The sequence below is a fragment of the Danio rerio genome, chromosome 8, assembly GCF_052040795.2.
Source record: "Danio rerio strain M-AB ecotype USA chromosome 8, GRCz13ab, whole genome shotgun sequence".
In the NCBI taxonomy this organism is placed as follows: Eukaryota; Metazoa; Chordata; class Actinopteri; order Cypriniformes; family Danionidae; genus Danio; species Danio rerio.
Window position 1 is genome coordinate 25196536 of NC_141028.1, and position 23669 is coordinate 25220204.

The window sequence follows — 23669 nt, forward strand, 5'->3', positions numbered from 1 at the left end:
TTTTTTAATCTATTAACATATGCGTGTGTGAAAATTTTATAATCACTGTTGAGTAAAGTGATTGGGCGAAAGTTATCAATCAATTTTAAGTCTTTATCAGGTTTTGGAATTAGTGTGATTAAACCTTGGTTCATACTTGGACCTAAAGATCCATCTTCAATAGATTCACGGAAAGCATCAAATAGTAATGATCTAATATCATTCCAGAAAAATTTATAAAAATTAGCGGTGAGACCATCAGGACCAGGCGATTTATTCAATTTAAGCTTTTGAACAGCAGAGTCAAGTTCTTCAATTTGTAAATCGGCCTCACAGCCTTCTCGCCACTCATTGTTGATACGGGGAATATTAGGTAATATTTTATCAAAAAATTCATTTAAATCAGAATGAGAGAGGTTGGAAGAATACAAGTCACTGTAGAATTTAAAAACGTTCTCCCTGATTATAGTGGGGTCTGAGCATTCTGTGCCATTTATTAATAAAGAAAGTATTGAGTTATTCTGTTGTCGTCTCTTTTCTAATCTACAGAAATAAGAAGTACTTTTCTCACCTTCTTCTATCCATTTAGCCTTAGAACGTATATAGGCACCCTTAGCTTTTTTAATGTAGAGGTTGTCAAGTTCTAATTGTAAAGAGATTATTTTAGTCTTTTCTAACTCAGTTAATGTACTATCATTACAACATTTATTAATTTCGTAAATAATATTAAGTTCCTGTTGTTTCCTGACTTTGGCAAGTATTTTACTGTAATTAATAGAGAATTCACGAATTTTATATTTAAGAAATTCCCATCTGGCTTTATTAGAACTAAAATTGTTACTGTTTTTAATATCTAGAATTAGCTCCCTTATTTTTAGACAAAATTTTTCATTATTAATTAAGTCAGAGTTAAATTTCCAATAACCCTTAGTTTTTGATGAGGTATGATCTGTTTGTATTATTAAGGATATGGAACAGTGGTCTGTTAAAGGTGCTGCAGACATTGTACAGTCTTTAGCAAATAAAAGTAAGTTATCTGATAATAACCAATAATCGATTCTTGATTTGCTGGCTGCATTGGGTCTAAACCATGAGAATTGCCTAAGGCTAGGATGAAGATATCTCCAGACATCAATTATTTTAAGGTTAGAACAGAATTTGGAAACCAAGGGATTTAGCAGAGAAGATGTGCTTTTAGGAGGATATCTATCATAAGTTTCATCCGGTACCACATTAAAATCTCCACCCACAACAATATTTTCTGTAGGGTATGATCTCTTTAAATCGGAAATTACAGAGGATATTTCCTGCAATAAATTTTGATTCAATTTAGAATTATTGTAACCATATACGTTTACCAGAATGAAAAAAAAGTGCTCAATATCTAACACCACTGCTAGCCAATGTCCATTAGGGTCATATTTAGCAGAAATTATTTTCCCTGGACAGTTATTAAATAAAATTGCAGTACCAGCCGAGTGGGAGGAACCATGGCTAAGTAAAACTTTATCTCCCCATTGACTAGACCAAAACGAAGAGTCTGAAACAGTTGAGTGTGTCTCTTGTAAAAAAATGCATTGAGAACCATTACTTTTACAAAATAAGAACATTGCTTTACGTTTGACTTTATCTTGGATGCCCCTGACGTTAAGTGACATGAGAGAAATTTTGAACTTAACTGGAAACATAACAAAAATAGCAAAAGATGAAATAAAATAACAGAAATTTGTTCACAAAAGAGGAAATCTCAGAACGGGTGGTATAAACCCCAAACAGTTATAACCACAACAGAGCATACCTCCCAGCCTAGCGTTTCTTAACAGTCATATTTCAAACTGTCCTACCATAAAAGGACAACTACCCAACAAACACAGTTACGTTGTAGCGATGTCTGCACAACGTTGTATTTTTTCAAAGGCAACGTTGCCGCTTACGTGCTCGCTACATTGTCACAACGTAGAAATGTAAGACGTGAGAAGGCTGTAGCAACGTTGTCGTGCGACATTCAGCAACCGCGAGGCGGCGTTCTTACTACTTGTATTAATATTTTTTGTGGCAGTTTATCAATACTGCCTAGAATACAGGATAAGCAGCAATTCTTTTCCAGTATTGCTTAATATGAAATATTGTTCATTTATTTTTCCTATTTAATTTAACAATTGCATGTGTAAACTTTAAAGTGTTTAAAATAACACACAAATGAATATAATCAAACTTTTTATTATATATTTTTACAACATTTAATACATACAGTACACATCTAATTATAAGCAAACAGTATATGTTTAGAGTATATGTTTAGATTATATATATATATATATATATATATATATATATATATATATATATATATATATATATATATATATATATATATATATATATATATAATTAAACTAAAGGGTAAACAAACAAGAAAAGCAAACAAGAAATCATTAAAATGTAAATATACATATAAATAAATATATAAATTAAAATTCAGACACTGGGCAGTGAAGCTCTGGACTGGAGAATACAGCAGACCGGGGAGCGCAGCTGAAGACCAGTCGTAGTTGTTGGTATGGAGAAAGCAGTCAGAGGAAGAAACAAATCCAACAGATAATCCAGCTTCAGAGATCCACAGCAGACACAAGTCAAAATAGGCAGTGAACAAGAGAGGACAGATGGAAACAACTATGACTAGCAAGTTATTGAAGTTTCAGACATTTATTGTAATTTCATTACATATAAAATCTCCAGTGAGTAATTATGTAGCCTACTTTATTTTATTGCTTTAATATATCATATACCAAAATTACATACAATTAAATGAATTTAGAGATACAGGGAAAACAGGTTTGAGTTAACAGAAGTCAGAGTTAGTCTCCCAATACTTACTTAAATTATGAGAAGAGAAAGAAGAGGTCCTATAGTTGTGGCGTTGCTCGCTGTAAATGGAATGTTAAAATTAGTGTCATTTCAATAACAGCTGTACAAAATAATAAAGTAATTTTTCATAAGCATGATCTATTTTCCACATTATGAACATGCTGTTTTAGGTAACGATACTACATTTATTATGATAGTAAATAGAGTAGTATACTTCTTACCTCATTCAATTATTCTTTCCATAGATCAGGAATTACAGCAACACTGATCTGAGGTGAATTCAACAGCTGAAAAAATTCTGAAAGACAAGTTACATAAGTAATTTGAAAACAACAGTGAGTGGTTAAACAATAGAGTTTTATGCAACTTACACATACTTAAAATCCAGAAATTATCAATAGAAGATTACCTCCATGTGAAAATAGCCTGTTGAGCAAAGAAAAGAGTGGGTTTTAAATAAAACATCAAAAGATAAATCAAAATAGAAATTTAGACTAGCAGACCTTTTTATTAATATCTATATTAATCAGGCATATGAACATCAACTTATATACTTTAACTTATAGGGATAGCTCACCCAAAACTGACAATTCTGCCATTTAGCCTCATCCTTTATTTGATCCAAACTTATTTAGCTTTTTTTCTGCTAAACAATAAAAAAGATGTATTAAATAAAGCTGGAAAACTGTAACTATTTAATTCCATAGTGTTTTCCTACTATGAAAGCAAATGCTTACAGTCTTTAGTGTTCAATAGAATAAAGAAACTTAAAGGTTTGGAATCACTTAGGCTATTATTTACAGGGCAAATAATTCGTGAGTACATATCATTTTTGAGTGAACTGTTCCTTTAACGGGACGCAAACTGCACAGAGATGTTTTGTATTTAAAAGTTATTTTGTGTGTTTTGTAAAAAGTGGATCGGCTCGTGTGATAAAGTATCAGACTGATCACTATGGATATGGAAAAAACTGAACTTCAAAAACATTATTTTCCATTTGACTAAAGACTAAGCGTAGGTAAATAATCAGGAAATGTTTTATCGAAAGATTTAACATAATGATTTTAATGTTGTTGCCGTCCGTGAACGGAATGCTGAAATGTTACTCGCTCGTAATAACTTCATTACGGCTTTTGTGTGTGTGTAATGTTGGAACAGATTGTTGTCGAAATCGTAGGTTTGTTTGAATATTCACGATTTACGTATCTTATTTAGCAAGAAGAAATAAAACAATACTCACGTCTCCTCGGTCGTTGATGAATGAGACGACGGCTTGTTGAAATTTAAACTGATTCAGCTGTGACCAGTAAATGTTGTACAGTGGTCGTCCACGCCACCCAAGCACAACCTAAAGTATGCGGCCCTCGTGATGTTTAAATGGCAACCTTATGTCATCGTTGTGACAACGTTTAGCAACAACGTAGAATCCTCAACCTTTTTGCAAGGTTGGTACAACGTTGTAGGAAGGTCGCTACGTTGAGGCAACGTTGTGTGTTTGTTGGGTACACAGTCATGCGGCGTCAATGCGCTTCCCTTCAATATACCCGAACGGTCCACGGTAGTAGGCTATCTTTCCTGCTTTTCGCGCCTGATCGATCAAAGGCCACAGCGCAGCGCGGGCCAGCCGGTCCTCCCTCGTCATATCCTCCGTGAAACGAACTCCGTGGTCGCGGCACACAGATGAATTTTTAGTAGACCTCCAAATTTCGTCCCTGTATTTACGCATTGTGAACTGCACAATCACTTGCCTGGGTTTACCTAACTCCTTCTTGCCAACTCGGTGCACTGTGTCAACAATGTCTTCTAATTTATGAATCAAATGCGGAGCAATTTCAGCGATCATGGCAATCGTTTCTTTACGAGCATCCTCCTCGGGCTTCTCTTTCATCCCGTTGATCCGGAGATTCCATCTCCTTTTGTATCGCTCTAGCTCTGACGTTCTGCTCGCCAGGTCTTTGTGTGATGTTGTTAGATATAGGAGTGATTTGCTCGCTTCTGCACATTTTTCTTTGCAATCTTTAATTTCAGCGGCATTGAATTCAACCGCCTTAGAAATCTCTGCCACCATGATACTGTTCTTTCGCATCTGATTTGCCATGTCTTCTAACTGTTCATTTTGTACGTCAAAACGAGCTGTCAGTGATGTTATGGCTTGCAAGAGAGTTGCGTTAGTGATGTCATCATCATGAGGTTTTAGCTTTTTTTTATCGTTGTCTTTGGTCGGGGTGAAATGGGATGCATCACGCCGTTTGTCTGTTTTAGCCGTCTGTACCTCCATTTCTGGATCTGAGGCCGCGTCCTTCACTGAAGTGATGTATATCTTTGGGTGGGTAGTCTGCTGTGAAGATTTCGGCATTTTGACGATGTTAAACACCCCTGTGGTGTTTAAATGTTGTTTTAGGTAGGTGAAGATGAAAATTTGTTGAATTCTAAAGATAAACTAGAAGTTTCGCTAGGCTGCTCGGTGAAAACGCATGCGTTCAGCCCGCCATCTTGTCCCCCCGGTTTCTCGCTGTGCATAGAACGTGGCGTACGGCGTGGTGACATCATATCCGCGCTCCGGAAGCTCAAGCTCGTCGCTGGTTAAACCCAAAGCCTCTTGTGTACGTTGAAGCCAGGAAGGGTCGAGTGTTTTCCCCCCCGTTTAACGCTACATATAGGCGGTGACATTTGTTTAAAGACTCGTGAACGTGATCGAAGATCGTCTTTAGTCAGAAATGGACTCTTCTGAACAGGGTAAGTGTCGTCTGTAAAGAGTTTTCAATGTGTTTTTCAGCAGGTGCACTAAAGGTGCGTGTCAGTGTGGGTGGCGCTTATTAAAAGTGCAAAACAGACCGCTGAAAGGGAGAGAAGCATATGGAGTTCTCCTTAATATTATTGAAATGTTTATTGTAAGTGTTTCTTGGGGTTTAAGTGGGGTGTTAAAAATTAGGTGCACTAAAATAACATGAGCTGCCAGTTCAGTAATGGAGCAGTCGACCTGACAGCTGAACATGTAGTGTGTTGACCTTTTTAAAGAAAACAAATGGGCTTTGCTGTCTGGCAAAGGACACTAATGTGCAACATCTGATAGTGTGCCTCTGCTTTAAAGTGGACTTTCTGGAATTGCATTAATCGTGTTACTGATTTTTGCTTGGTATTTTGTTTATTTCAAGCTATAAGAAAAAAATGAGGACGACGTAGAAGTCTCAATGAAAATGTACCCTGGTTTCATCAAAGTCAGAATGAACATTCTTAAACTCAAACCTATACTGTTTTAGATGTTGCCTTTAGAAGTTAATAAAGTTGCTCCTTGGCTGTTGTCAGAAGTGTTCTCTTTATGTTAAAGCCGTTTTAACACCCTTGATGAGATGGTTTTCTGAGCACCACACCCATCCCCATTCTACAGTTGTTACCATTTGGTCGAGATGTAGTCACCTCAAACAATGCAGAGACAACAAACTGTTGGCTTCTCTTTTCTCTCGTAATTCAGCTCTTTGGGAATTAGCATCAATTCACCATTTAGAGTGGAAGTTGTGTCGAGGCTGGCTCATTTCTTACAAAGCTTAAAAACAAACGAGAAACAACACAAATCATGGATATCAGTTTATCAGCTCTTTTGAATTCCCAAATTATAATATTTTTCCTCCAGGCTCTTCAATGAATGCAGGTATAGCAGCTGGAATGACTCTACCGCCAGGCGTGACCGAGGAGGAGGCAGAAGAGATGCAGATGGAGCTCATCAAGGTACAAGACATTTATCCTCCTCCTCATTTACAGCACAGTCTACTGTTAATGTGAAATATTAGGAAGATTATTTTAAGCAACATCTTATTGGGAAAGTTAAACAAAAAGTGAAGAAGAGTTTGAATAAATATATATATATATATATATATATATATATATATATATATATATATATATATATATATATATATATATATATATATATATATATATATATAACGTGTATATATAATTAGATGCGCTGGAGGGACTATGTCTTTCAGCAAGCCTTGGAATGCCTCAGGATGCCCTGGAGAAGCTGTAGGAAGTGTCTGGGGAGAGGGAAAGTGTGTACTCTCCTAAGACTGCTGCTCTTGCAAAACGGCCTCGGAAAAGCAGTTGGAAAAAAAAAAAAAAAAAATATATATATATATATATATATATATATATATATATATATATATATATATATATATATTTTATTTTATTTTTTTTATAATATACGTCTCTTTATATATATAAAATTCTCATATTTTTGGAGCGATTTTGGTTCTCTTTGAAGCTCGACAGTGACTCACTCTCAACTTTGATATTTGATAAATACCCTGTTCGTGTCATGCTTGTGGTACATTTTTTTAAAATGCAAAGCACGAAGATTTCTTTTTGTTTTTAGTTTTTCTGAGCAGAGAAAGACTATCATACATTCATAAACCTTCATTTACAGAAGGTAACCGCTAAATTATTATTCATGTAACATTAATGTATGTAGAAAGATATTGAAAGATATAAAGATCACCGTGCAGCCCAAAAAAACTGAATATTTGCAATGTTCCATAATTTGTTGCTCTATTAAAACACTCTATTAACACAATGTGATAATATTTAGTATGATCAGGTTTTGTCAAATACTTGCAGATATTAAGTGCAGATCAGTATCCTTATCATTCATTCATTCATTCATTCATTTTCTTGTCGGCTTAGTCCCTTTATTAATTTGGGGTCGCCACAGTGGAATGAACCGCCAACTTATCCAGCACGTTTTTACGCAGTAAAACGCCCTTATCCTTATCATTTTTAGATAAATATATGTTACATTGACTGACAATGGGACATTATTTCAACAGTTTTACAATTATTTAGTGTTTTTGTTTTATGGAACGGAAAGAGGATCAAATAAACTAATGAATCAGTTAGGTCTGAAACTCTAAGCTTTAGTTGTATAATTTTGTATTTTTTTGTAAGGTGGAAGATGAGATTGAGACACTGAGACAGGTTCTGGTGGCGAAAGAGAGACACGCGGCTGAGCTCAAACACAGGCTGGGCATCAGTCCTCTCTCTGAAATCAAACAGAACATCACCAAAGGCTGGCATGACGTTCAGTGCTCCAATGCGTGAGTACTTCTGTCTGTTACAACCCCCCCTCTGTGTCCCATTCTTTTGTCTTTTACCTCACGATGTCTTTCTAAACAGGGGCTGTCTGAATCTTTTAACAGGACCCTCTAATAGAACATTAATTACTTAACCTTGAGTTAGGGCTGTTAACTTTGTTAAATGAATTGCTTGGTAATGTAATAGTTGTGTAAAATGTTTATTTACTACAGGGTAATGTTGGCAAGACATACATTACATTTATACAACTCGCAGCATGTAGCCAACAGAATGCAGTTATATACCTATGAAGATATTAAGCATAATTTCCAATATTGTGCAGCCCTAGTTTATATCATATAATATAAGCCATATAAATCAGGCAAAGAGTGTTTTGCATTACACAAACAAAGAGCCATTCACTTTGTTTCTGAATCAGTCAACTGTTTGAAGGATTGGAATGTAAAACATTTACCACCATCAACTGGCAGTTTTGGTTTCATATTTAGACTGGTATTTAATAACAATAATAGTGTGGTGCAGTGGGTAGCACGATCGGCTCACAGCAAGAAGGTCGCTGGTTCGAGCCTCGGCTGGATCAGTTGGCATTTCTGTGTGGAGTTCGCGTGTAATAAAGGGATTAAGTCAAAAAGAAAATGAATGAGTAATAATAATAATAATAATAAAACCATATTTCCATCAAAATAATAAAGAAGACTAAACTGAAATTCACAAAAAATAGCTAAAAACCTAATTTTTTATGAGTAACTGTCACATGTATTTAAATATTTGAATTTCTCAGCAGCCCTAATTTGACTATATACTGCATATACTTTGTATATTTGCATATACATGTATAAATAAGTATTGTATATATTGTTTATGTATATGAACAATATTCATACAAGAATTATTTATGCATACACAATATCTCTGCAGTTTATTTTCCCTTATGTTGATCACTAGCATGTCCGCTAATTCCAAATTAAACTTCTTTTGTTTCAGTTTCCATTAATATTTCTGTATTTCTGCTTCTAGTTATATGAGAACCTCACAAACTCTTGGAGATTTGAATCGTAGAGTTACTTCATCTAATTTGTGAGTTTTCTCTCTTTCTTCTCCAGTAGTTTCTTGTTCTTGTGCTTGGTCTGTTTGCTACAGTAGGTGTGGACTAGCTGCCCGCTTGTTTCTGTTTCACTTGTATTCTTAACGCCCCTTCCTATGATCCTCTGCCTGCTGTCTGATCATTTTGCCATCTTGTTTCTGTTTCATCTGTATTCTTTATAACTTTTCCCATAATTCTGAATAAATTAAGTAAACATTTCAGTGCTTGCCTTCGGTAAGTGGGAGTTTGCCATGTCTCAAAGAAAAGATTACAAAAGAGAAAGTTATCTTTCCATTGCTGGATCAGTGAAGCCTGCTCTGTGAAATAAAAAAAAAATATATATATATTAAACACACGAATCTGAAATGTTATTCTGTCTCTTTTGCTTGTAACTTTAAGGAGGGCTCCTCAAAATTACAAGGCAAAAGTATAGCATATATATATGTTCTCAATGCACTTTATTATGTAGTTAAATCTTATTAATGCCAAATTCCACTGGCCAAATTATGTGGTTGAAAACATCAGTGTCGTTGGGCTTCAGCTCATATATGAGTTTGGGTTGGGCGATGTCAACCAATTTGGCATTTTGCGATGTCTAATGTGAACCATTGCGATGGACGATGGCATTGCCGTAGGCGGCGGTGAATTAATTATTCATGAATAAATAATTAATTCACTACAAATTATATATTTGTACCCTACCGTTTCAACTACCTCACCTGCATGGTCAAGTGTGTTCAAGCATGGACATGTTACACGCACATTACCACATGTCAATCACTTTTCTGTGGGACTCTGACATAATAGGCAGAGTGATTTGTGTCATTATAATGGCGTCGACAAGCTTGGTTGGTAAACAAGACGCAAATCCAACAGGAACCAACCAACAGAATCTGAGTTTTTTGCTAAAATTCCTAAGTACAAGCGTGAAAGTAAAAGTTTGAAGCAGTGTACTGACTCTGATGCACGTTACCTGATAGATTCAAAAGACAAAAGATTCGTTAGATTGAAAGAAGAATTATTAATTACCACGTTTAACAACTATAGAGAGATGCAATACAGCTCTACATCCTTGATAAACTGTTCAACGTGCACTGCTCTCTGGGGTTTTGTGCTCAAAGCATCCACTAACTGCCTGAAGCTCAGCCGAGAGTGTGTGCATGTGTGTGTGCGTGTCTCGTCATGTGATGTGTGTTTTCAGCGGTATAGTGTGGACAGAGGACTGTTCAGAAATCCTAAATGAAGTGCCAGTGTGGACGTGGATAGTTTTGGTTCTAAATTGGCATTTTAAAACTAAGACATATTAGTGTGAATGGGGCCTAAGTGTGTATTTTTCACGAGCGTGTTTGCGACGGGTGGGGCGGAGGATCACCATGCCGGCTCAGCATCATGATGTCTATCGGCCGACGCCGATGGACGATTGCATCGTCTAATGACTCAACCTTAATATGAGTAGCTGTTAATGCTTGAAAACACCTTAAATGAACAGACATTCCTTTCTAATTGAGTATGCTGATAAATTTTGGCCAAAAATTCTTTCTGACGTTTTTTGAGGAGCATAAATAATAGTATGGAAACATGAGGGATTTATTATGATTTCTCTTCCAAGAGTGTTTTGAGATAACTGCTTGGCAACTTGTAATTGGTGTATACATAAATAGCTACACAGAAAATCTAGGCAGGGTGTTTAGACACCCAAGCAAAAGTGCTTGAAAGAGAAGTCAAACCTGTTTTAGGGGTTTGTCGACATCGACATCACTGGCTGGTTGTGTTTGAAGTGATTTGCATTCACATCTCTGTGTGCAATTTCCGGTCATGTAATCTTTGAAGTTATAGGCTTGTGTTTTGCATTATGTCCAGCACCATTCTCCTCTTAGCATTTTAATTTTGTCATCAGATGAAGATTGCAGTGTGCTGAGTTCACAGCAGTTATTTAAAAAAAAATGTTTGCATGTATTATGTTTGTAATGTCAAACTTTTGTGTTTGTAGATACCTTACAGCTTCAGCCACACTGGAGGACATTGGACGCTCTGATGCGTGAGTTTGAATTCAATTTTTTTTGTTTATTTAAAAAAAGAAAGATCAATGTGGCCTTGCAAAATAAATGTGGATACTAAATTTTTGTTGTTGTTGATTTTATTTTTAGCAGAATTAGTAATCAAAATGGCAAATTTAAATTTAATGTTAAAGCAGCACACAAAGTTTTTAGGCACCGCTTTTTTAGTTTCTGTAGTGCAAAAAACTTGAATGGCATTGTGGAATCCTTTCAGAAAAATGCAGCAATATACTGTATAATGCAAATATTAGAATCAGGCTCATTTTTAATAAATAAATCACCACCTAATAATAACAACATAGACGCTAGTGTTTAATAGCTTAAAAGCTATTTAAAGGAGAAGTTTGTGTGAATGAATTGTGCAACCTCTTACGTATCTTACTTTGGGTAAAACATGAACTTCTTCTCTTCATCAAGTTTTATCATTTAAACAGAGAGAGAAAGACTATTACATCAATACTTGAGCATCATGACAGCCCATCAAAATAAACATTTGGCTTTATGACATTGTGACAGCAAATTAAATTAATTGTAAATGTTTTTGTGCTTAAAAGTGCAATTGTTCCTAAAAGTGCACCACCATTTAAGCACCAAAAAAAAAAAAAACAGAAAAAGAATAAATAAAGCACTAAATTCATTTAATAGAGCATCATATGGATTTAGCAAAATATAAATCTGGTTTCAGAGCCTCCACTGTAAAGAGTTGAAAAATCTTTTCTTTCAGTTATAGAGGCTTTAATCTTGTAACAGCACTGATGTCACTGGTGGCTAGAGAAATCAAACAACAGGCTTCTCAGTTACACAAACACAGTTTTCTTTGTGTCACCCATTAGATCCCTCAAGCATTGAACAAATCAGGTCATACATCAAATGTGTATAAACTTTAGTCTTTAAAAAAATCCAGGTGATTTCCTGTTCAGAGATTTAAGGAGAAAAAATGGGCAGGAATTTTTTTCCTGTAAGAAACCATGATCTTAATGAAGTAAAAGCTTAGTTTTTTTCCCAGTTACCCACCTATATCTGCTGTACTGAGCAGCTTGTCAAATGCGTGTCTCATTAAATTTCAATACTGTGGAATACTGTCTGATGTCAGACCTTGAGATGACAGTGCGTTCAGGCTATGAATGTTGTGCAGTTTGTGAAGCAGTCAGTGTTTGTGCTCTGGGCATGTGCTTAGAAAGCTGACTTGGAGAACACATGATGGGATTTTCCCCAAGCAAAGTGGCTTAGCCTTACCTAAGGTCATTAGAGGACTGTGAGCGAGCCTTGTCTGCTTGAAATAGTATGTGTGAGAGGATGACAAGATTATATATAAAGTTTATGTTTTTGAAAAGGTTTATATACTGTAAAAACGGTTAGTTGACGATACCTAAAATAAGTGAGTAAACCGTGTTGCTTTTAAAACAATTAATTGACTTTACTTAAATAACTGAGTAAACATAACCTGTTGTTTTAATTAAATAAACTATGTGCATATTTAAATCAACTTAACAGTTCAAAGTTACAATGGGTTTACTCACTTAAGTAAAGTCAACTTGTCACTTTTAAGTGAACTGGTTTACTTCCCCTTTTTTAAGTCAAGTAGTCACTTTTTACAGTGTGTTGTTTGTTTATGTTTCTGCATATTCATCAGTATGCGTGTATTGTGTCTAGTGTGCATTTGTCTGTGAATATGAGGTGTATTTATCAGGTACGTGTGTATGTCATTGGGATGGTAATGCGTGTTTGGTCCAGGTGCAGATTGTGCGCAGTAAGATTTAGACAACAGCATCTGGTGCAAAAAGAGGGACAGACTGGTGTTGGAATAGTCTTGTTATAGCTTTAGCTTTTCTTAAATGAATAGTTACACTTTTGTTACAAACTAATACACTATATATGAAGCCTTTTTATGCAATATATATGATCCTGGACCAAAGTTTTTTTATTTTATTTTATTTTTTATTGAGATTGATACAAGCTTAATAAATAAGCTTTCTATTAATTATTGGCTTATTAGGATAGGACAATATTAAACTATATGAAAATCTGAAATCTGAGTGTTTAAAAAAATCGAAATGCTGAGAAATAAAGCCTTTTAAAGTTGTCCAAGATAAGTTTTTAGCAATGAATATTACTAAATAAAAATTGAGTTTTGATACATGTACAGTGGGGATGTGCTTAATAATATAATGATTTCTGCCATAATAGAAAAATCTATCATTTTCATCAAAAGTATTTTTGATTATTGCCAAAAATAAATCTGTGCAACCCAAGACTGATCTTGTGATCCAGGGTCACACTAGATTACATAAATTAATTAAGTGATATTAAAACATTTATAAAATTACAAAGGTCATGGGATTAAATGCTGTATTACAGGGTTAATACACCCTAGGATTAAAATTCTGTCCTCATGTTGCTCCACACCCATAACATTTGTCGTCAGAACACATAATGAAGATATTTTAATCAAGTTTTCAGAGATTTCTGTTCTTTTTATTAATGCTGTTTATAGTGCACAAGTTGAACACTATACTTTTTATATTTATTTGTTTCTCACTTATAAATGATGCTAGCTGGTGTTCTAATTGAAATTTTTAGATGCATGTTAACATTTTACACCGATAAAATAGAAATGCTCATGGTGTATTCACTTCTAAAGTTACATTTTATTCCTGTCAGCTTCTGTCAGTTATAAGTCAGTGCCAGCTGTTGTGTTCGAAATATACCTGACAACTGCTAAAAGGAGAAGTGCTTGTGTGTTGTTTCTGTAGCTATAAGAGGACTCAGGAGACTCTCTCTCAGGCCGGTCAGGTGACATCAGCTGCGTTCTCCTCTATGGGCTCCGCCATCAGAAGCAGATTCGGAGAGATGAGGTAAACTCAGTATTCCTCCTCTTATTCATTCTCTCACTGTTTCTCATTTCTCCAAACATCATCTTCTCCCACCTCAAACCTCCTTTTCATCACTGCCCCAGTGATTGCTCTGATTGCCTCTACAAAGCCTGGTTTGATTTGTATGTATGAATTCAGATTCTCTATTCTATACCAGTCTCTCTAAAGATCAAATGTCACTTTTATTAATGTCACAAGACTACACACGTTAAAGCTAAGCATGTGAAATGCTTAAAATTGGCCAAATTATTGTAATTGTTAATGTTTTAACAATTTTTGAGTTTTATTTTTTCACTCTTTTTGCAAAAAACAGGTCCCGGAGGGCCGGTGTCCTGCTGAGTTTAGCTCCAACTTGCTTCAACACACCTGCCTGTAAATGTCTAGTATATCTAGTAAGAGCTTGATTATCTGGTTTAGGTGTGTTTGATTAGGGTTGGAGCTAAACTCTCCAAGACACCGGCCCTCCAGGACAGAGTTTGGACAACCCCTGGCCTATAGGAATGCAGTAAGAACAATCTTATAATTAAAGTTATGAAAGCTAAACATGTCCTTGTATTGATTTTTGGCTTTTTATGTTTTATATGTATATTTTATATGATGTAGTCAAGTAATATCAAAGAAGCTAGTGTCGTTTAACAGAAAATATATGTGAATGTAAATGTGATATTTTTACACAGTAGTTCAACAAACAAAAAAGATATATTGATTGTGTTAGATATTAGACACGATAATGTCTGCTTTAGTCCCTTCAAGAAAATATTACTAAAGCAGGCAATATTACATTTTTGTGTCTAAAGCTAATTTAAGTCTAAAGCTACATTGTTTCGTTACTGAATGAATCAAATTATTTAAGTTAGTGATTCACTGAACTGTCAATAAAGACAGTAGCTGCGTCTCAAATGGCACACTATACACTACACACTTATGCACTATGTAATTATGTACTTACACACTCGACAGTATAGTATATGTATGTAGTGTCGTCCCACTAATGTTTTTTACGAAGCCGAAATTCAAACTATTTCCTTGGTGACGTTTTTACAGTTGGCAAATTTGTGAAATAAATGACCAAACTAACAAATAATACCTGCCATGAGTAAAACCACATTCACCATCGGGAGGCGGTAAAATCACTCTCGTAGGAGAATTCACGATCCAAAATAAATAAAGTAATCCAACATCAGTGTCAGAAAGCTCCGCCCCTTCTATTATGTGAGCAGGCAGCTGCTGTTGAGTGTGTGAAGTCTCCATCGTTCCACACTTATTTTTAACGGTTGAACAAATTCATCATCTGGGTACTTATTTTTTTATGGGTGTAAAAAAAGTAAGTGCACTTATTATTTTTAGAGTTTTCAATGTGAATACACTACTTACACTATTTGAACTACAAAATGGCACAAAATAATGCATAAGTATACAATTTAGGATGCACCTAGTCACTTGCTTTGTGTCTAAATGAATCAGCCATTTTAAATGAATAATTTCAGTTGACAGGTGTTTATAAAAGAGATGATAAAAAATATAGCATATTGTCTTGGAATTTTAAATGGGGAAGTAAAAACAGGAAAAAGCGTACTAAAAAAAGTAGCAGTGCAAAATAAAATGAGTCAGAACAAAAGACTTCTCTGAGGAATAATGGACCACCAAAGGAAGTCCCTGTTAGTGCTAAAATCCTGATATTTATATCCTCCACATAAAAATAATTTCAATAACATTGAAGTCACAGTGGACATTGTGTGGTCACCAGCAGGCACGAAAGAGAGGACAGAATTCGAACATTGATTCAGTGAGTCACTTAAGACAGAGACTTGACATATTTATTTTTCCATGGCAAGCCTAAACCAGCAAGGCAAAAACAGGCTCAGTATAAAAATGTTTAATTATAGTTTTTAAACAATACCCAAAGTATACTGATATGTCATTTGTTGTCAGTATCGCACACCGCTCAGTTTTTAAATTCTATTCTGCCATAATGTGAACAGGATATGCAGCAAGAAAAAAACACATTGATTTGGGCGAATGTATGACATATAAATAAAATACGTTTACTTTAAAAGCGTGTGCTCTGATGAATAATGCTGTGTTAGAAAGAAAATGGGTTGACTTTTGAATTGTTAAATTAAAATGAGCTTCTAGTGTTCATTCATATGTGAAGCAGGCATCTACTGTAGATTAAGTACATATTTGGCCAGGCATCTGTCTTCATATTAGACCTGAAACAATTATTCAGCAGCCACTGACTCTCAGTTTCAGTAATAATGAGGTATTTGTATGCTGGGAAATCTCCAGATGGTTAAAGTAACGTGAGGCATGTTAAGTGGCGAACAGCTTGTTTTGAACACCATGTCAAAGAACACAGCTTATCAAAATAAGACATTCTGCTCTGACAATAAAGTTGTTTATTTACAGAGCTTTTTAATTGTGACTATAACCTGGTCTTTGCTTCTCTGACTAACTAACCTGATGTACACTACTGTCCAGATGTTTGGTTTATTTGATCAGAAATAATATTGTAAAAATTACAATTAATGTAGATATTTCATATTTTAATATATTTTAATATGATGCATGATCAAGGGATGCTCAGTACTGTTAAACTGTTAAACCGAATATTAACCGTTAAGTGGTCAGATTAATATGAAATTATTATTTATTTAAAAATAATAATAATTGAGGTGTCTTTTGTTCTGACACATTAAATATTGCAATTTAAAATACAGATTTATTTTAACAAACAAACTTATTAACAACAGAACATCTTCTTGTGCATACAGTCTTTTCAACAGCATAGAAAAAAAGAAGAAACTAAATAAAAAGAACAAAATAAATAGTCCTGCCCTAGGTATTTTTCACTTAAATTAATTTAGATCTCAAAATGAAAACACTGACTGGATCCTTTTTTTAAGAACTGGCATATGCATTTTTCCTCATCATTTGTTTATTTTCTTCCATAAAATTATACATCTGCATTTAATTAAGGCTCCACTGTTATTGGTATATCATAAACCTCAGCCAACATTTTTCATAGAAGTCATTAGTTTAAAGATTGTCTTGAGGGTCTGGTTTTACCTTAGAGCGTGTGTGCTTTTATTTTCTCTCCCTCGGTTCATGCTGCAAGTGTTGAAAGACAATGATGAGGCTCATATGTTGACTGTTTGTAAAGTATAAGCTACTATAATATATTACAATATAGTCTAACGGTGAATTGGTTATTTTGAGCATCCCTATTATGATCCTTCAGAAATCAGTTGCTGCTCCTCATGTTTTTATTTTGAGACTCTTAGGTAAATTAAAAGTTTAAAACAGCAGCATTAGTTTTAAATCGGTCTTCAGCAACTTTATAAATGTCACTGTTGATCAGTTGAATGCGTCCTTGCTGAACAGAAGTGTTGATTTCTATTGAAAACTTACTGACCTCAGACTTGAACGGTAGTGCACATTAACATGAACTAACTTTCTAATTTGCATTCTGTGTTTGCTTTTATTATCTCTTCTGTCATATATACAGTAGTTTTACTGTTTTGAGGTGTTTGTGGTTTGTTTATTGCTGTGTTTTTCTCCTCACTGCTGCATTTGGCTGCTCAGGGCTCTGCCATACTCTGATTCTGGGTAAGAGCTTTTTACGAGAGCCTGTGCCGAAGACACACATCTTGTTTTTCAAGAATATTTTATGCTACCCATGAAACTCTAGATGTATCCAACTTCTGTTTTATGGAAGTCTCCTTTCATACGATTATACAGTGCCTATAAAAAGTCATCATACCCCTTTGAAATAATGATCTTATTTGTCATATACCCTGAAATCAAATTGCATTCCAAATAACTTTTCCAGCCTTTGAAAGGTTTTTGTATCCTTCTCCCAACCTGTGCCTTTCTACATTTATCCTGAATGTCTTTTGAAAGCAGGGTGTAATTTGAGTTAAGGTATAGATTTTCATAAGGTATGGTAATTTTCTATAGGCACTGTACGATAGAAGATGTCAGTGTAAAATTTGTTGTGATGCCCTAATGAGTTTTTTTTTCCTCCATTGTGCTCTGATCTCTTTCTCTCTGCTCTGTGCTGGGCTAATGCTGTCTGCTCTGCTAACTCTGCCTGCTCGCTCTGTCTCCACAGTAGCAACCTTTCTATGCGTCACTCTTTAAGTATGCCAGCGATGAGGTAAAGTACTTCTCTCTAACATTCCCCTCTGCATATTTATATCTGGCTGAACCCTTCTGGCCTTTGTCTGATGTGCAAATACTTGTTAGGATGTTAGAAGTGTATTGAACCCTTTGAACTTTTCATTTGAACTTTTTTTTCCTCCTGCAATACATATATTTTTATTTTTTTGATGGCCGTTTGTTTTACCTCATTCATGTTTTTGTAGATTAATAAATGTTTAAAAGATGAAAAGGTATTTTAAGCATGAGTGAATGGCAAATAAGCAGAATAAACTGTTTATTCAGTGGTGATTGAAGTCTTTTGATTGGCTATTTAATTCATTAATGCTATAGAAACGTGTGCAATTAGTTATTATGCTCAACTGTGCCAAAAATAAACAATTAATATAAAAAATATATAAAAATCTAAAAAAAAAAGTTTACTACTGTTATGCTACAGTTGAATCTGTATTCATTTTGATATTAAATTGCCATAGATCTTAAGCCCCTCTCATTTTTTTATTCTGTATGCTTATAGCTTGTCAGACAGTAAAAATAACCCAGTAAAGGTTGAAAATAACCCAACAAATGTTTAACTTAACCATTGGGTTAAAATAAATAACTCAATGTTTGAGTTATTTGATGACTCAGTGTAACTCAATGAGTGTAAGAACACAATCCCCATGTTAAACTAAGATCTCAGTTGTCAAAATGTCTGAACAACAATCAAGACACCAAACACACACACACACACACACAAACACACACACACACAAACACACACACACACATACACACGCATGCACACACACACACACACACACACACACACACACACACAAACAAGACTCATCTAAAGTTGACATCATCAGTGACATAACAGTAACCCATGATATTAAATGATGCATCACAGAAAACATAAACAATCCAGGGTTCCTGCGCTTCTCGAAAGTACAAGTTAAATCTTGTACATTAACACTGATATTGACAAATAAAGCACATTTTTATCAATATTTCAGAAACCACATTTGAATATCACCAGTAGAGATGCATCGATTAACCGAGATTTAGATTCATCAACACCATGTTTCTGCATGGAAAAAAACTGCCGCAACTAAACAAATTTTTGCCAACTGTGGGCTAGTTCTGAGCTTGTACACCGAGGCTGATATGTGCACAAACTGGATTAAAGCTTGATTTTAACTATGGCTGAGGATATTAAGGGCTGTTTACACATCCCGTCTTTTGTATCTGCAAGTTGGTTATTTCCAGTGGAGCACTGTCATGAACACGGCTCGCAAGCAGCACAAAAACTACTTTTCACTATTTTTAAGTCAAAAAAGAGAAATGGATTATTGTTTGTTTGTTTTTTGTTATTATTTTGTGCTGTTTTATTTGTTTTCTGAGCAGCAATACATAACATTTTAAATATAAGGAGTTTTCATGCGATTTTCTAAACTAGTAGTCTTTAAAAATGAATGAACGCATAATAATTATGATAGCCGGGATTATTCCTCAGTCTATAATCGCACAACCAAAATCTGTAATCGTTGCATCCCTTATCACCAGTATTGAATTCAACAAATTGTATTAAAATTTTTTGAACATGAATTTTAAACCGGTTTAAACAGACTTTTTGATGTAAATGTTAAGTGTAAGTGAAATGGTAAATACAGTACAGTAAGGATTTTCATGTGCTGTGGTCAATGGTGCTTGATGTAAAACGAATGGTGCTTTAAAAAGTCCTTGAATCTGCTGTTGATGAAAGAGCAGATCTTTTATAATAAAACCAGAATCTTTTTTTCAACATTTTCCTGAGGGGATTTGAAGTTGTCCCACTGGTTGCGTTATCTGGCTCTGTGCACCTATTGGTTTTTGGTTATACACACATTGTAATGCCAAGTACAGACTGCATGATCTTAGCTTCAATCAGTAACAGGTTTTGAGAAATCACAGGCAAATCAGTGCTCATTTAAGTGAGTAAAAATCACACAATGTGAACTATCAAAGACGATTTGAGAGAATTGCTGATGGGTCGCCGGCTCCTGTGAGAAATTTGGCTTGCTAAATATCTGGAGCTGTCTGCGATTCAAATCATGTCGTGTGAAATGTGCTCTGATTGAAAATAACCTCAGAGATTAACTACAGCCAATGAGAGAGCAGCATCCAATAGTGTGGGTATCTGCAGGCCAGCGGGAGGATGAGGAGGAGTTAAAAGCGCTCATTTCTGTTTAATTGGACCCAAGAAATTGAGAAAAAACTAGTGTAAATTTGGCAGGAGCACCTATTTCTGTTTGACATGTATCTGAGCAATACCACAACAAAATCCAAAAATTGCTAATTTCCTTTAAAGGCCAGGTGAGCAAAGATAAGTGCATTTTCTACCCCACTGAATGCTTCTCTCTCATCATGTAGTTAATAGCAAAAGATATACTGTGTGACCTTGCGTTGTTTCCATGTCACTTCTTAAGTATGTTTGGTTCTGAGATGTAGTTTGTGGACAGAGACAAAGGTATCAGCAATTCTTCCTATTCTAAAGACTTGCAGTGTGAAACCCCCTGTGGCCGATCCATCTTGGAGTGTAAACAAAGCAGCGATGAAACGCTAGCCCAGATAGTCATGCAGGGTTTCCCAAACTGTTCAGCCCGCCACCCCTAAAATAACAATATCAGCGACTCTCGACCCCCATTTTTCAAGGTGGTCAACCTGTAAATATACAAATGTTGCATGTAAACACATCTATAGGCATATATAAACCAGAGGATATTGAAAACACAAAACTGCAACAGTCTATTAACCATATAATGTATTTTAGTCATTCATTAATATAATTACATTTTAATTTAAAAATTAAAGGCTGATGGATTTTTATTTGTATTTTATTGTTGTTGTTTCTTTAACGCAACTATTAGCTATCTTCTGTGGGTTATGAATAATGAATAATGGTAATTCAAATAGTTTTTTAAAATTGAAGTTTTGGAAATCACTAAGTGACTTTGAGAACCACTATTGTACTTACTTTTTTTTTCTTCTTCTCCTTTTAAACTTAAATGTAGGAGGCATTTTTGACACTAACAGACAAAATGTTTACAGATAATTGAGATGCAACTTTCTTTTTCTGCTTGTGAAGGGAATGCTTTTTTTTTGGCTGTATAAACCCTTTCAGCACTGCTTTACCTAAACCGCTAGGAACTTATTCCCTAGTTTTTGCTAAACCCTTTAAGGTGTCCATTCTTGTCAAACAATTGAGGTTGCATGTTAACAGCAGCTAATTATGATTAGCTCTTAAATTTGAAACTATCTCCTCAGGAACTCGCCAAGCTTTAAGTCGTTTGAGGACAAGGTGGAGAACATGAAGGTTAGCTGATTCTCTCTTCACAAATACCTATTTTTGCCATGATACCGACAATAATAAATGTTTATGCTTGCTTCTTCTGTTATTACTCCATCCATCATGTGTTTTCCTGTTTTCCCTCTTAAAGTACAAAGTAATGGGCCGAGCAAACGGAGAAAATGACCATTCACCAACCAGCAACAACGCACCTCTGTGAGCAAGAGCTGACCTTTGTGATCCACTGTAACGCTCTACCCAAATACACTCCTTCACTGCAAACGAATGTACAGACGCTTTAATCAACAAAGATGCCAACATGATCACTGTAACGTCTGAAGACCGTCACCCTCGCGAATGCATTGTAGCCAAACAAAACATCCCCAATTAGCATGGTGGAAAACCCGTTTTGGGTCTGTTCGGTTTTCTTCTATGCACCAAAACTACCTTTAAATGTATTGTACTGTTTTATTTAGTCAAATGACAGGGCTTCTTTGACACTTTACAATGGTCTGTTACGATCAGCATGAAAATGTTTGCGTTGCTCACGCTGGGAATGTCAGTGAAAGCATCTACGACCTGCTGTAATGATGCTGTTTATTGTTGTTGTTACATGCTTCCTACTTTGACTATTGCACTTGTTCTTACCCTGCTTGTTACTCAGGGCAAAAGGTGCTAAAGCTTTCTTCTATTGTGACGAGTCTCGAGCACCGTCTCTGAAGCTATGTGCTCAATTATTCACATTATTTTATGATCTTGTCTTTTTTGAACTTAACTTAACTTTTAAAAAAAAACGCTACAACTGTTCATAAAGAATGTTAAAAGATTCAAACTATGCTCACCTGCCCTGTGTGTTCTCATTCATTTTTGAGTTTAATAGTTGTTGTTTTGGCCACAAAGAAAATTAATTTATTTGTTAAATGTTTTGCAGTAAATAAGATGGGTTTGTCTTCTTGGTTGCCTGTATTTTAGATTGCTGTCTCATGTAGATTTAGCAGTTTTCTCCTTTTTTTCCCCCCCTCAGAGTACATCACTGTGACTGTGATCATGAAGGCATTTGAATTTGGGCTTTGAAAATTAATTGCGAATCAAATACCAGGCTAACGTTTACTGGGGAGATGATTAAATGTAATGATTCTAATCTTTAATCCTAATATTGTATTGGGCAACAAGGTCGGGTTCACTGTGAGGTGATGGAAAACCCATTGTTACTGATTTTGTTTGTTTATTCTTTGTGCTCATGGGAAGTTTGTGCCATGATTTGAACATGAATGTTACCAATCTGACCTAATTACTGTCTTCATGTTGGATGCTTTTGGCTGTAATGTACTACACTGTTCAGGGTTTAATAAAGACCAAAAAGTCAACAGGAGCACACTAGATTGATCTTTGTCTATGCTATTGTGTTTGTTTTAATAAGCTTTATTGTAATTACAGCTTGATGGTTCAATTACAGACACCAGGTGGCGACAAAAATGTCTCTGGACACTTTAAAATCCTTCAGGCTGTTTGGCAATGTTATCCGTCACACTGCCTTTGAATCCGTTTTGTTCAGGAAGAGACGCAGAAAATGTCTAAAATGCATCTAGTCAGTTAAGGAACGATTTTGTTTATCTAAAGAGATATAAACATTAAGAGTTGGGCCTTTCACATTGTAACTATTATGGTAGCAGCAGTAGGGCTCAAATGACTTTTTTGTTCGGTGTTTATGAAGTTATATTTAGTGTAAATGTTTAAAACCATTTATATGTTTCTAAACTCGCTTTCAAAATAAATTTAGCTTTGACGTTTGTTTGAAATATACATTTGTTTGAATTTGGACTTTTCTTGAGAAACTGATTTATAAAATCAAAGGAATTTAATTAATTTCTTTCCACTGATGGTGTGTAGGTTTAATACCTAATAAATTTGTGTGTGGTTTACGTGCAATTTTCAAATAATTTCTTCGTTTTTTATTTATTGAAAAGGACGCAGAGTCTCAGACGAACCATTAAATGTATTTTCAAGAATATTGGAAATAAATAGTCTGGAACATATTTGAAGATACTTCTAGAAAGTAAGTTGTTATGTTTTGGCGGTGTAGATTCAGTAACGGTAGACATTAAATGCCTGATGCGTGTTCCCATGACCGCCAGTAAAAAAAAGCAATCGCACGCAAATGGCAACAGCAAGAGCGACCAACCTTAAATAAATGGATAGATGCAACTATAGGTCTATACAATGGGAAAAATCACTTCTGTAGT

The 23669-nt window shown here is 35.1% G+C and overlaps 1 protein-coding gene across 8 annotated transcripts; it reads left to right on the forward strand.

Moving 5' to 3' along the window:
• The first annotated feature begins 5395 nt into the window (after positions 1 to 5395).
• On the forward strand, positions 5396 to 22811 carry tpd52l2a (tpd52 like 2a). Of its 8 annotated transcripts, XM_087262831.1 has the most exons (10): positions 5423 to 5583; positions 6479 to 6573; positions 7795 to 7943; positions 8959 to 9018; positions 11016 to 11063; positions 13836 to 13937; positions 17541 to 17564; positions 18070 to 18114; positions 21405 to 21453; positions 21578 to 22798. In XM_087262831.1, exons 1-10 carry the CDS (start codon positions 5565 to 5567, stop codon positions 21644 to 21646), a joined length of 660 nt encoding a protein of 219 aa, XP_087118957.1. In that variant the 5' UTR covers positions 5423 to 5564; the 3' UTR covers positions 21647 to 22798. The 8 variants fall into 8 exon arrangements, with proteins under 8 accessions (NP_001315470.1, NP_001315471.1, NP_001315472.1 ...); NM_001328541.1 differs by lacking the exon at positions 8959 to 9018 and having other exon boundaries at positions 5396 to 5583; positions 21578 to 22811; XM_087262833.1 differs by lacking the exon at positions 18070 to 18114.
• Positions 22812 to 23669: the final 858 nt, after the last annotated feature.

Excerpts from the sequence above, each read along its gene's own strand:
- tpd52l2a (XM_087262831.1), top strand. Across the intron at positions 9,019-11,015 it reads AGAGTTACTTCATCTAATTT|ATACCTTACAGCTTCAGCCA; the intron begins GTGAGTTTTCTC and ends TTGTGTTTGTAG. Across the intron at positions 11,064-13,835 it reads GACATTGGACGCTCTGATGC|CTATAAGAGGACTCAGGAGA; the intron begins GTGAGTTTGAAT and ends TTGTTTCTGTAG.